Genomic DNA, 15,088 nt, shown 5'->3' on the forward strand with positions numbered 1-15,088 from the left:
GGCATGTGGGGTCTTCCCGGACCAGGGATCGAACCTGTGTCCCCTGCATGGGCAGATGGATTCTTATCCACTGCACCACCAAGGAAGTCCCCAGTGATTTCCTTTTAAGGAAATGACCTGGAAGTCGCACAAGTTACTTCTGTTCACATTTCATCAGCCACATCAGTTATGTGACCATACCTGGCTGCAAGGAAGGCTGGGAAATATAATTTCTAGCCAACTAGCCATGTGTTCAACTAAACTTCAAGGTAGGGGATTCTGCTAGTAACAGGAGTAATGGAAAAATGGATATTGGGGAACAAGTAAGTCTTTGCTACTGACAGTTTCAATCAATATTTATGGGCAACGTTCTGGGAGTACCTATGATGTTCTCTGGGATATTCAGAAGTCAAGGAGGGGGATCTATCCATAGGAGATCTTGGAGGAGGATGAAGAAAAAGAGTAAAAAAGATAGAGGAAGTAAGGGAGTACCTGGTGAGAGACCCAGGTAGTAAGAATTACTGCTGACCTAAGATAGTAGCAATCAATGTGGGCTGAGGTGGTCAGGTGAGGTGGTACAATGAAGGTGGGACTGCAGCTAGTCCTTGAAGCCTAGAAACCTGGACAAGAGGGCCTAGAGGCAGTAAGTTCTAGTGAGAAGAGCTTTGGCCTAAGTAGGTACAGGAAGATCTGGGTTTGAGCCTTAGATTTGCTGCATAGAAGCTGTGTGACTTTGAGCAAGTCACCGTACCTCTCTGGGCCTCAGTTTCCTTATCCATAAAAGGAGAGTTTTCAAACTGTGGTCTCATAGTTCTAGTGACTGCATAGACCCCACAGCCAGGAATCATTTCAGGAGGGAAAGAATTAGCTGGGCTCTGAAGAAGTTGTTGCGGGACACAGTCAGACCATCCCTACTTTAACCAGGCAGCTCTGCTTTTATCCATTTTATCTATAGGTGTCCTCAGAAAGTCTGTTTGATAAAATGCTTCCCCTGCTTAAATGCTGATGAAGGTGCTGCCTACATTCCATCTCAACTCTAAGGTTCTCTGGAACAGAAAAAATGCGAGGGAGGTAGAATTTACAGCTTTACAGGCTCTGTAAGAAACAATATAAGTACATGTGCAAAAAATAAAGAGGAATTAAATATTCTTCAACACTTCATATTGACTTTTTTCTTAAAAAAAAGAATTTTCAGCGGATTCAAAGAGAACTATTATTTTTGACATTTTTCTTCTTTGGAAGGCATAAAGTGGCGATAATATCACATTTTCAGCCAAATACGAGGGAGGGGAGTCTTTGTACTTGTAGGAATCATGAGCGGTTTCTGTCAAAGGAAAGAAGACTCCCCAGTGGTTTTTAGTGGCTCTCTGCAGGTGGCCATCAGAACACCTTCCAGTGTGGGCTGCTGATGCGGTGCTGGGTTCACTGTGGTGAGGGAAAGAACCCCGCTTCCCTCTGAAGTCCTGACAAACAGACATATCACTGCCCTGTGGTCCATGTGACAGACCCAAATTAGCCCCATGCCGAGCCTCATGGGAATCCCCCACAACTTCTGCAAGGGGAGGAGAGTATATGGGTCAGGACTCAGTGGAGAACAGAAACCACCAAGGTATTTTAAGAAGAAATGGAGCTACTATAGAGAACTTGGTGCTTACAGAGTTGCTGCAGCAACTGCCTCTTGACAGTCTTCACGAGCTCGCTTGCCAGGGTAAGTAGGCAAAGTGCCTCCGCCTCACTCCTGCGCTTCAAATCTCATGCAAATGCATCTATTTGGCAGAACCGCATCTGCATCCCACCCCCTAACTGCAAAGGTTATCTGGGAAATGTAGTTTTTAGCCTTCCAGCCTTTGCAGTACAGGAGGGCACTGGAAGGAAATGCTGGGTACCAAGCGACCATATCCAGCCATATTTTTCTTTATTTCAACATCTGAGAACTGGTAAATCCACCAACATAATTGCGTATGGATTATTAACAAACACTGATTGGGCAAAAGGGCTTTATTGCCACCCAGGCTTCCTCCTACCTTCCTCTACTTCTTTTTACCTGAAGATGGAGGGATTGTGGACTCAGTGATTCAGAACTGATGTTTGGAAAATGAAAGCAAGAACAGGAATGAATTATTGAATGACTGAGATCCTGCTTCAGGACTTAGACAACAGAACTGCTCTACGGAGAGAGTCTCCTTGGGAAAGGGGGTTATTTAGTAACATACAGCATTACAACTGGAAAGAACTTTAGAAATAATGTTTGGTGTTTTCCAAAGTGTGTTCCAAAAACTAGTTAGATGCACATAATGCTTTACTAAAAACAAGAAAGAATTCAGTGGTCAAATAAGTTTGGGAAACATTGCATATCCGCATCTTGAGGAACCATAATCCATATTAACACAGTAAAGGCTCCTGCAGTAAGGAATGTGCTTCGCTTTAGCTTACTGGTTTCCAACTTATTTGGCCTCGGAACTTTTTTTTTTTTTAACAGAATGCCTGGTAACCTTCTGAGGACTTGGAGTTCTATGGGATATACACTGGGAGGATTGGATCTAATCCCAGGTCCTCTTTCTCCATATGGAGAAGCTGAGCTCCAAAGCAGTAGATTTATTTGCCAGTGATCACAGAAATCAGGGTGGTAGAGCTGAGAATAAAACCCAAGACTTTGGATATTTAGTCCAAAGTTCTTTCTTCTTCATGCTGTCTCATCTAATGGACTTCTTCACTTTTTAAAAAAATTAATTTATTGGGGGCTTCCCTGGTGGCGCAGTGGTTGAGAGTCCGCCTGCCGATGCAGGGGACACAGGTTCGAGCCCTGGTCCGGGAAGATCCCACATGCCGCGGAGCGGCTGGGCCCGTGAGCCATGGCCGCTGAGCCTGCGCGTCTGGAGCCTGTGCTCCGCAACGGGAGAGGCCACAACAGTGAGAGGCCCGCATACCGCAAAAAAAAAAAAATTAATTTATTTTATTTTATTTATTTTATTTTTGGCTGCGTTGGGTCTTTGTTGCTGCACGCAGGCTTTCTCTAGTTGCGGCGAGCAGGGGCTACTCTTCGTTGCGGTGCACATGCTTCTCATTGCGGTGGCTTCTCTTGTTGGGAGCAGGGGCTCTAGGCGCATGGGCTTCAGTAGTTGTGGCACACGGGCTCAGTAGTTGTGGCTCATGGGCTCTAGAGCGCAGGATCAGTAGTTGTGGCTCACGGGCTTAGTTCCTCCACTGCATGTGGGATCTTCCCAGACCAGGGCTTGAATCCCTGTCCCCTGCATTGGCAGGCGGATTCTTAAGTCACTGCGCCACCAGGGAAGCCCTGGGCTTCTTCACTTTTAAATCTCTAGGCATCTTCACTAAAGCAACAGCTGCTAAGAGAAAGGCTACTCAAGGAAAATCATACTCTGTCAAATATCCCATCAACATGGAAGGATCCTTTTCCTCATGAGTCCCCACGACCAACATTATCACAAATGACAAATGGGACAACACAGAGAAAGTCAACCACTTAGCATATGTTTGCCCCTAAATAATCAGTGTTTTGAGACCAGCTGGGATATTCTTGGACCCTTCATTTTTCTGTTTACCAAATTGTAGACCATCAGGAAATGACACCAGTATATTATCTATTATGAAAACAAATTACGCCCAAATCTAGTGACTTAAAGCAATAAACCTTTACTATATCTCACATAGTTTCTATGGGAATCTGGGAGGGGCTTAGGCCTGTGATTCCGGTGCAGTCTCTTGTGAGGCTGCAGTCACAATGCCAATCAGGGATGCAATCATCTGGAGATTTCCCTGGGGTTGGACCATCTCAGAAGTCACACACTGTCACTTGTGTCATATTCTATATTTATCAGAAGTGAGCCACTATGTCCAGCACACACTCAAGGGGAGGAGAATTGGGCTCCCCCTTTTGAAAGAACAAGTGTCAAAGAATTTGTAGACATATTTTAAAACCACCTTACCAAGAAAGAGTTGCAAGAGAGAAGGATGCTAATTAAATGACCAAGAAACAAGGCAAGTTTTGGGGGTAAAAATCCTTTTAGGACAAGAGCAGGTGTCAACTGGAAACTCTGAAAGAGATGAAGAATTCAAATTTGCATGGGACCTGGAGTCCCAAACCGAACCACTGGCACAGACATTCTTGAGCTTCTTGCAATAAAGAACTTCTGAATAAAAGAACTTCTGAAAGAAAACTTCTGTTGCTCCACTGTGACTAGGAGAATAGATGAAGGATTTGAATCAAGGATAAGCAACTCCAATGTTCCAGTGTTTTGACTTGTATCCTTCCAAGTTAAATTTTCCTTTCTTAAGCCTTTGAATTTTCTAAGTGTTGCAATATCCCAACGTGACCAAGAGGGTCGAATTCCAGCTCAAGTCTTCACATCTTTTTTTTTTTCTTCTGAAGGTTTATACTCATTCTTCTATGCTATCTGAAAGCAAGATATCATGATCTAATTGCTCAAGAATTTATTTCCATGTAGATGTTGGCAGAGTCTGAAAGTCTCAGAATGATCAGACAGATCATATTTCTGCTTTAACCCAAGATTTTTTTAAATTAAAAAACCACAACTATGATTCCCCCCCAAACTTTCCTTTATGGCACCTGGGGTATTCTGTCCACGCATTTCTTGGACATATGATAAAGATAAGAGGATCTCTAGGACTCTTCTAATATATTTGGGAGCTAAACAACAAACAGATGCATATAAATACAGTAATCACAAAAGTGGGATTGAGAGAGAGAAATGGGTGAAAGCTACATCGTAGCAGTTCAGTGAGATGAAGTGGATTTATTGAGGAAAATATCCCAGGGCTTCCCTGGTGGCGCAGTGGTTGAGAGTCTGCCTGCCGATGCGGGGTACACGGGTTCGTGCCCCGGTCCGGGAAGATCCCACATGCCGCGGAGCAGCTGGGCCCGTGAGCCGTGGCTGCTGAGCTTGCGCGCCCGGAGCCTGTGCTCCGCAACAGGAGAGGCCACAACAGTGAGAGGCCCACGTACCACAAAAAAAAAAAAAAATATCCCAGAAAAGATGAACCTTCCCCTGGAACTTAAAATGATTCTAAATATTTGAGGGCAACTTGGGCAAAGGCTGGGATATAAGAGAAGGAAGACTGAATGTTTGGGCCATCAGACAGATGAGAAAAGGGTGGGCCTGATATAGTGGGAGATGAGACTGGAAGAGTAGGGTGGGGATGGTGATCAAGATACATTTGAACAAACAGCTGCAAAGAATTTGGTGTGGGTGGAGCAAATCCTTTGCAGGAGTTGAAAATGTTTTTCAGTATCCTGCTTCCCAAAGCAAAACAAAACAGGGCTTTCCCATTAACAGAGACTCTTAGAAAGCTGGGCCTGTTCTATGGGCGCTTGTAGGGAGATGTGGGTTAAGGTTCTGCCTGCCTCCGAGGGCCTTATGCAATCATGGTTGAGGCTGGAGGTCCAGCAGCTGTATATGGAGGACAGGCTAGAGAGAGGCCATTGACTGACTGACTGATTGACGGATGATTCATTTGTTCATTTATTCAGCAAGCTCACAGTGAATGCCTTTAGATTTGAGAGGCAAGTAGGATTAAATACATTGTTCATGGGACTAAGACAAGATGGCAGGCAAGTCTCGATTTATTCAGCATAAATTTCATTTCTCTCTTTCTTTCTTTTGTGTGGAAATTATTGAAAGATTTTCAATGAACATTTACTGTGATCCTGCTCTGTTTGCGTCAGGAACTGTGCTAAGTGCTGAGGATGCCGAAGTGACTGAAACATGATACTGACGAGATGACAACAAACTTAAACATGGAACTTAAATATTTCCTCTTCTGCTTCTGGCTTTTGCTTTGCCCAAAGGGGAGCTATTTCTCTTGGAAGAGAGCGGACAAATGTGCAGCAGGTGAACAGAATCGTGTTTGCGTTCCAGCTGTTGTACCAGCTGTGTCACAGTGACAGTGGCCTCCACCTGTCTCACTCCTGCTTCCGCCAGTTCAGAACCAAGTTATTTTTATACTCATATCATGGGACAGCCCAAGTGGTGATGGAAGTTCTTTAATGCTGGATTTGGAACCGAATGCATTCTGGTTTCTGGAAATCCATGTACTAAATGGCTACTTCCACAGCAACAGAGACAACACATAAAATGCAGCAATAGTCCATAGCTGCTGGTGGTGGAGTCGATCCCCTTATTTCGAATGAGAGGAGGAACCTTGGACACAAGGAAGGGTTGACCCAAAGTCATCTGACAACACAGAGGACAAGCCAGGGCTACTCAATCTCCTGGCTCTGATTCCATGTTCTTTTTGTTGAGGCAGTCATGACATCACCCACCAAACGAGTGCAGATTTTAATCTCCCTCATTAAGAGGCCTGCTGGCTGTACGACTCATGCATACACATCATGATGGCTCCTGGGTGGTTGACGCTCATCACCCTCTGACTTCATTTTTTTTTTTTCCTTTGCAAGATGGTTATTGCCCAGAGCCAGCATCCCTTTTCCAAAAAGTGAACATGCCAGAAGGGTTTTTGGAAACGGCCTTGATATCTGTCAGGAGCCAGATGATTCACAGCAATGAACCAATACACATAACAAGGATAACTGATTGGATTACCAGTTAGCCACCTCCACCTCTGGAGGGTGGTTGGAAAGAAGAGAAAAGGCAGAGTTTAGTTTGGGCAAATACCAAGAGGGCTTTATCATCCTCATCAAGACATCAGCACGGCACATTAGGCCTCCTCCAAGCCATTCCATGGGAACGTCTCTCTCCAGATGCTCCAGCAAGAGGAAACTTGCTATGCAGACATTGGGTTATTGTGTCTGAGCTACAGAAGCATCCCTGGGTTCAGTGAGAGGGGAGAAACTGGTTGACTTGCATCTGTTTTTAATGATGTCTCTGCTGCTGGGGAGTTTTGGAAGCTGCAGGTAAAATCTTCCCCCAAGAAAGCGAGGCTGACCTGGGATGTATCATCTTACCTTCACCCGACAGAAGCTCCTCGGTTTGGGTAGGCCTTGGGAGGAACAGGCAGCTGTTTTCTGCATTTGGACCCAGCAAGAAGTGTCCCAGTGTGGGGTCTCTGGATTTTTCTTGAAAATAAGCACAAACATGGGCAGTGTTAGCACCAGTGCAGGGGAGGGAGGCTGAACCTGGACCGTGCTCCCTGAATCCCCAGCGGGCAGATGCCCGTGTGCTCAGGTGCTTGCCAGGGTGCAGGGCCAGCCCCACTCCTGGGATTCGGCAGAGCAGGGCCAGGGTTCACGCCCCATCATCTGGAGTCAGTGTGGGATGAACAGGGCGGGGCTGCCATAGCCTACGACGTGCCTTCTGTGAAGGTCTAGAAAAGGGGGAATCCTCTGGTTTCAGGCAGCCCTCCAGGGACAAGGTGAACCTGGAGGGGGCACCTTGTGTGAAGGAAAGGAGCCCCATCCTCCAAGTGTGTGCAGCCCAGCTCCTGGGCACAGGGCTCGGTGGTTCCAGCCTCTGCTTCCTGCTCTATCACATGCCTTTGTGCAGTACTCAGTGGCACAGCTGTGCCCTGTGGTTCAAATGCTGGGACTGCTTAGTGACTCCAAGGGGCTCAGGCCAAGGAGGAGAAGGAAGCTCTATTTCTCTCAGTTGCTTAGAAAGATTGAGGGTGTTTCTATAACTTTACCTTCCCCATTTCCAAGGCAAAAGGGTCAGGAGTAGAGCTGGCAATCAGCCACAGTGGATGCTTACAAGTGTGTAAACACACATATACACAGAGGCATCACACACACACATGGAAACACTCACACATACTTACACTAAGGTGTGCACTCACACGTACATATATACACACTCACAAGGCATGCACACATATGTAGGTGTGCCTGCAAGGACACACATGTATCACACATGAAGAAGGACACACAGCAACACATGTGTACTTGTTCACAGGCAGGCCTGCATGCCTGCATAATCACACATACATACACGAGCACACAAGTATACACATGTACTCCCATAGCTATATAAGCACACACATACCCTAAGACACGTGTACCCCCATACACACATTCATTTACACACACTCAGCCTACACACTTGAGGCTTCAGGCTGCACTCATCATAGTCACAGCCCTGGCATTCATTCTAATCAGGTTCTCCTTTTGTAAGGGTGTCTAATTCGGGGTGTGTGTGTGTGTGTGTTTGGTGTGATTTGTTCTGGGCAATGCAACCTCCTAGGAATACCCTTGGTGGTGACGCTACTGTACCTAAAGTTCAGTTCATTAGCTCAAAATTAAGAGAGCATCATTGCCATGCAAATATAAAAGGGAGGAGGTTGTAAGAGAAAGGTTCCATTTGGAAATAGTTTGTAAGTTTCTTTGGAGAGAGAGAGAGAGAGAGAGAGAATTTGACTTTGACCATTCCAGCCTTAAACAGAGGAACTGCAAGCACATATGGAATTATTGATCCATGTATTGAATTTATGCTTACAAGGCTTCAAATATAAATAAATGCTTGGGTCGAGGCAGGGGGAACACAGGCGAGCAGGATTTAAATAGTGAGGCATCTGTCTCTGAGCGAGCCTGGGATGGGACGAAAGCTGTGGTATCTGTTGTCTTCTTGGTAGCTCTCAGTTGCCACATTCCTCTCGAGTGTGAGCTTCTCTAGGCCCTGAGTGTGATTCTGCTGTTAACAGAGATACTTTGTTCACATTGTCTGGCACCCAAACACACACCAGCTCCTTCATCTGGTGCTCAATCAGAGAAAGCCACCCATCACCCGATGAGGGAGGAACAGCTGATTGGGCTGCACTTTCTAGAAAATGGTTTGTTGGTCTCCAGCATGGCCCCTCCCTAAGGGATTTTCAGGGGTAATTTGGACCCTAAGCAACTTTTGCTTTATGTGCTGCATTTAGATCAAAGACCCCGTGGAAGCTGTTATTGCACTGTCTTAGTTTCCTCCTGGACTGTTGGCTCTTAAGGATAAGAACTCTGAGTGGGGCTAAGTCATAGAGGGTGTGGCCCTGCCTGCCTCATCCTTCAGTAGAAATCCAGATTCCTTTTCTCTCTGTGCACAGGCCTCAGGCTCTGCCCTGGGCCGGAGGGTGACTCCTCCCCGGGGACTCTTCCTGTTGGCAGCGTCCCCAGGCTCCCTTGCCCCGTGCAGGGTTATGGCTCGGTGTTGAGAATGCCTGGTAAGCCCAGTAGCGAGTCTCCCTGATGAGCGCAGGGGGCTGTGTCATCACACGCTGCAGCCGGGAGCGAGGAAAGCACAGAACAGCTTGGCAGTGCCTGTTGGTGCAGAAAACCCTTAAAACATGTACTGGCTCTTGAGGAATATGCGTGGTGACCGTTAATCCCACTGACAGCATTGGAAACACTGCTGATTTCCCTTTTTCAATGGGGTGGCTTTCAGACAGCTTATGTGTGGCCCTGGAAGATGATTAAAATGAGCCCAGAGCCACAGACAAGCCAAGAGGGTGCATCCATGCACCCCGGGAGCGATTACCTTGTCCTGCTGCTGGGAGTGCCCCGCCGGCCTGTCTCACATGTAGGGGGCCCATGGGGCTGCTGTGGCCTGATGTCCTGGGGCTGTCCAGGCCCCTCTGGCTCTCTGGACCTTTTCTTCCTTCCGTCAGGGACAGTGGTGGGGTGCCATCCTGGGTTGGAGCATCATCCTCTTCAAAAGCAAAAGGAGAAAAAGTATGAGTGAGAATTTGGATCAGTAAGAAAGTGAAGGAACCTCTTTTCTAATTCTGTTGATGTAGCTCCTAGTGTCTAGGATCACTTATTCCCCTCATTCTCAAGTTTGTCTCTCTTTTCCAGCCCTGCTAAGGAGCAGAGGCCGGGTATCTCCCACAGCCAAGGTGGGATTACTCTTGGCTAGAATAGCAGCCCTACTGTTGGGGAACCTCCAAGAACTGGGAGGAACTGAACAGTGGTTGTTGTTATCCTCATCCTATTGATGGGCTCCTGAGATAGGAGATAGACTAGGGGGGCTGCAAGGTCCTTCCCTAACTGGGGAGACCCCAGCGTTAAAGCTCATGGGACTATTGGCTGCAGAGTTCCAACCACAAAGCAATTTTTCTAAGCAGAACCAGTGATCTCATGGCTCCTCCAGGTCATAAAGTACAAAGTAGCCCCTTCTAGATGGTAGTTAGAGGGTAACAGGATGGATGATAAACACAAAGCACGTCTTGACCTCCATTTTGTTCTTTCTCTCACTCTTTCCCAAAACAGGCTCTGCTCTAGGAGCTGCTCTAGGGAGGGCAAAACCTAATTTTTAGAGGGTAATCTAAAAGTGATTGGGACCTTGTCTTAATCTCAGAGAGAGTGGTCTTTATTTCATGTTCGACACACTCTTGGTGTTTGTGTTTAAAGGCTGGCTTCACACACAGTCTCCAAGTATCACAAGCTACTTATTTACAAAGGGAAGAGGTGTCTTAACAATGGAGAAAGACATCTCTTTAACCAAATAATGAAATTTAACATCACTTATAATGGAACAACTTATAACAAAGGGAATTAATATAAAGGGATATTTTGTGTCCCTTGATGTAATGCACTGAGAAGCACACGTCACCAACATGCCATTCTTGCCAAAAATGTTTGATCTGAATCTAATCATGAGGAAACAAACCTAAATTGAGGATAATTCTGTAAAGCAACTAGCCTAAACTCTTCAAAAATGTCAGTGTCATGAAAAATGAGACTGGGGAAGTGTTCTAGATGAAAAGATTCTAAAGAGATGTGACAATTAAATACAATGTATGATTCTGAGTGGAATCCTGGATTGATTGGGGGAAAAAAAAAACAACTGTAAGGAATATTACTGGTGTAATTAGAGAAATTTGAATGTGGACTATATATTAGAAAAGAGTATTACATCAATGTTAATTTTCTTGAATGTGATCATTGTACTGTGGTTACAAGGAGAATATCCTTGCTCTTGGGAGATACGTGCTGATAAGGGATGAAATGTACAAAGTCTGCAGTTTAGTCTCGGATGGTTCAGCAATAAAATAAAATATGTATGTGTGTATGTGCGTATAAAAAATCTGGCTTCATTTTTATGATATGAGAAGTGAAACAATCCAGAGCTAAGCACGTAAATGGGTCTGTGCAACCTCTGGGGCGATGAGAGTCCCGCTTACTAGTTCTAAACACCCTTGCTCCAGGGACCCCTGTGTGAGAAAGATTGCCATGAAAATCTTGCCTCTTTAGACCTTTTTTTTTTTTTTTTTTAATGCATCTACTACCCAGTTGAGTCACACACTGAACTAACCAAGCTACCAGGGACTTCTTAGCCCAGCTTCCTCCTGGCAGGGTAGCAGAGGATGGACAGGCTCTAGATACTGGGTCCCCAGGGGACATGGCAGCTCAAAACAAGTGGAGGGCAGTGTGAGGTGAGCAGCACCAAAGATGAAATTCCCTGGTGTTGCCCATCCCTCCTGGTGGCTCAGGCGGTGCCCCCGACGTTGTGGTGCACAGGGGCTAAGCTGCTTTCTTACCTGTCTGCACGTAGAGTGACCCTTGCCGTATGAGGATTAAAAAAAAAAAATTATTATTTATTTATTTATTATTTATTTGGTTGCATCGGGTCTTAGTTGCAGCACGCGGGATCTTCACTGCGACATGGGCTTCTCTCTAGTTGTGCCACGCGGGCTTTAGAGCGCGCAGGCTTAGTTGCCCCGCGGCATGTGGGATCTTAGTCCCCTGACTAGGGATCTAACCCACGTCCCCTGCACTGGAAGGCGGATTCTTAACCAATGGACCACTGGGGAAGTCCCCATATGTGGATATTTTAAAAAAACTTCAAAGTCTTTAGGATGATTAACTCTCACTTAAGAGATATGGTAAACAAGCGCCTGCCTCGTTAATCAAAGGATGTTCTCAAAATGGAAATGTCTCAAGAACATCCTGACCTGGGTTCATTTTTTTTTTTTTTATTCTGAGAGGCCGTGCAGTATAATGAATAAGAGCACAGATTCTGACACTGGAAGGCCTCAGCTCCAAGCCCAGCGAGACCACTTATAATTGTGTGACCTCAAACAAGTCACTCATCTCCCAGGGCTTCAGATTTCTGATCTGTGAAATGAGGGTAGGACTGTTGTGAGAAGTAAATGAGATAAGATGTGTTAAAACCTGAGGCCAGTGCCTGTCACTGAGGAAGAACTCCTTAAATATGAATGTTCATCCTTCTACTTCTTCCGATTACCACCACTCAGAGATCACCTAGCATTTGTGATACTGTCATCTTGCCCTTGGGGAAGGAGCTTCAGTTTTGTGAAAATATAGAGCTTTCTAAATATGGCCCATTATTTCCAACCTATCAACACATAAAAATATACACTTTGATGCACTCACATGTATAATTTCAGATGTTTTGAAAAACTGGAGTGATGCCTTTTGTTGATATTATGAACTTCTCATGAATAGTCCCAAATAGCTTAGAAATGAAATTCCATTGGTTAAAAACATGGGAGAAACTATAGAGCGTGCAGCAAATACGTAGTAAGTTTGGTGCTGTTTTACATCTGCAACCAGGAAATATTAGTAGGGGGTTTGATTTAGTGAGTAAGTAACTTGTGAGGTAGACAGGAAGTTGGTTTCACTGCAGCACTTTGGTTAAAGCAGCTGCTGCCTGAGCAGAAGCCATCTTCAAGTGGCCGGGGAGGAGTGGCCTCCCTTCTAGCCTCTTTATTTTAAAAAAATTATTTATTTATTTATTTTTGGCTGCGTTGGGTCTTCGTTGCTCAGCACGGGCTTTCTCTAGTTGCGATGAGTTGTGGTGTGTGGGCCTCTCATTGCAGTGGCTTCTCTTGTTGCAGGGCACGGGCTCTAGGAGCGCAGGCTCCACAGTTGTGGCTCGTGGGCTGTACTGCACAGGCTCAGTAGTTGTGGTGCCCGGGCTTAGTTGCTCCAAGGCATGTGGGATCTTCCTAGAGCAGGGCTCGAACTCGTGTCCCCTGCATTGGCAGGCGGATTCTTAACCACTGCTTCACCAGGGAAGTCCCTCTAGCCTCCTTTTCATGGCTGAGGACCCTGATGTGTCTTGCCTGGCTCTCCTTTGGATTGAGATCCCTGTGGGTTGCTGGAGGGAAGGAATAGCTACCTTGAGGCAAGAGTGTGTCCCTCCCTGTGTCTACTGGGAGATGTACTGTTAATTCCCTTGGCCTTTTCAGGGGCACCTGCTTCAGGGGAGGCCTCCATAAAGGCCTGGGCTCTTCTTCTGTTTCTGGTGCTGACTCAGAAACAGGAGCACCTAGGAGACAAAGAGAAAGCCAAGTTGTAGTAGACATCTGTGGTTTTTGCCAGCTCTCTCTTCTTTTTGGGGACCCATCTTTCTCTCACTCAGACCATGTGGTTTGGGTGGTCCGTTCCCTGACTCCAGGGATGGGCAAGTGACTGAAGCCTGGCTAACGAGAGCACCTCATTGCTTTAGCCACGGTGACTGGGTCCGGGGTGGGCACATAGCCCAAGCCTGGCCAATCACAGGCAAGTTTGGTACTTTTTGCAAGAGCTTTTAAGAGGCATTATCCTTTCTTTTTTAAAATAAATTTATTTATTCATTGATTTATTTTTGGCTGCATTGGGTCTTTGTTGCTGAGCACAGACTTTCTCTAGTTGCAGTGAGTGGGGGCTACTTTCCTTGCGGTGCATGGGCTTCTTATTGCCATGGCTTCTCTTGTTGTGGAGCACGGGCTCTAGGTGCGGGGGCTTCAGTAGTTGTGGTGCATGGGCTCAGTAGTTGTGGCTAGTGGGCTCTAGAGTGCAGGCTCAGTAGTTGTGGCACACGGGCTTGGTTGCTTCGCAGCATGTGGGATCTTCCCAGACCAGGACTCGAACCTGTGTCCCCTGCACTGGCAGGTGGATTCTTAACCACTGCGCCACCAGGGAAGTCCAAGAGGCATATCCTTTCTACCGGGGTTAACAAGTTGTCATGGAATTGCAGGAGGCCATCTTTACCACCACATGGGGACAACGTGCTTGAGAGGAAAGGCTAACAGAGCTGAGAGACTCAGACAAATAGTGCCCAGAGGACATTTTCTGAGGCCTGGATCCAGCTGAGCCTGGAGTTGGCTGGTCCTTGCACTATCCAATTACATGAGTGAATATATTTCTTTTTTTGCTTACGAGAGTTTGAGTTAGGCTTCTAACACCTGTTACTGAAGGAGTCCTCACTGACATACAAAAGAAGGAAGAACTCAATGGATTCACTTTCTGTATATTTTATTTCTATTTTTCATTTGTCAGTGTTGGCAAGCTCAATGGATCTAATAGGTTTAAGAATCTGGTCCATGATGGCCTGGTGACCGTCCTTCCAGGGTCATCATGGGAGATAATCAGGATTTAACCAAATCCTGCAAATAGTCCTCTCTTTGTGTATATTAAGCATGTCTTTTTTTTTTTAATTGGAGTATAGTTGAGTTACAATGTTGTGTTAGTTTCAGGTGTACAGCAAAGTGAATCAGTAAGCATATCTTTTTATTCTAGTGTTTTGACATCTGGGACCTTACTCACCCTGGGGAGGCTGTCCCTCCCAGGGCTAGCCAGTTCCTAGAGACTGTAAAGGACCACCTGCAAGTGCACATTTCATATGGAAACCAATCAATCTAGAGCCCCTCCCCCCCCCCCCCCAAGCCATGACCTCCTTAACACTTCCAGGCCACTATCCCCCTGCCTTAATGACCCCAGGGCCAGGTACCAGACAACCAGGGACAGCCCTGATGCACAGAGCCTGCCCAAACTAGCCAATCCCAAACCGGCTTAGCCTGCTTGCCCTGCCTCGCCCATTCCTTCCTGCCAAAAATGCAATAAAGACTCTTGCCCATCCCACATGCCCCCCCCATCCCCACTCCGCCAGCCCTTCTGCTTCCTAGCTGACCCTGGTTCTTCTCCATGTGGCCTCAAGGGGCATGGCATGCTCTCTCCTCTTGCGAACTGTAACAGACTATCTTTTCACTGGCAGTTGTCTCCTGATCTCTATTGGCCTCATCACACCTGAATAATAAGAAAAACCTACATTTAAAAATACTGTAATACTATGTGTTTTTTTTAAGGAGCTAAGTAATTTTTTTCTGAAAGTTAAAATGTATGGAGTGAAATGTGCAGATCAGATCTTAAGTGTACAGTTCAATGAGTTTTGACAAATGTATATATATACATGCAACC

At 46.0% G+C, this 15,088-nt stretch overlaps 1 protein-coding gene across 1 annotated transcript in view; it reads right to left on the reverse strand.

Annotated features, from left to right (window-relative positions):
- KIAA2012 (KIAA2012 ortholog) overlaps positions 1 to 15,088 on the reverse strand; it is a 117,070-nt gene that overhangs the window by 75,343 nt on the left and 26,639 nt on the right. The window contains exons 9-11 of the mRNA XM_032638640.1: positions 13,029 to 13,178; positions 9,423 to 9,593; positions 6,923 to 7,033 (exon numbers count right to left, since the gene is read on the reverse strand). Coding sequence (XP_032494531.1) covers positions 6,923 to 7,033; positions 9,423 to 9,593; positions 13,029 to 13,178 — 432 coding nt within the window. The remainder of the gene's footprint in view (positions 1 to 6,922; positions 7,034 to 9,422; positions 9,594 to 13,028; positions 13,179 to 15,088) is intronic.

The sequence above is a fragment of the Phocoena sinus genome, chromosome 7 (genome assembly GCF_008692025.1).
Source record: "Phocoena sinus isolate mPhoSin1 chromosome 7, mPhoSin1.pri, whole genome shotgun sequence".
Classification (NCBI taxonomy): domain Eukaryota; kingdom Metazoa; phylum Chordata; class Mammalia; order Artiodactyla; family Phocoenidae; genus Phocoena; species Phocoena sinus.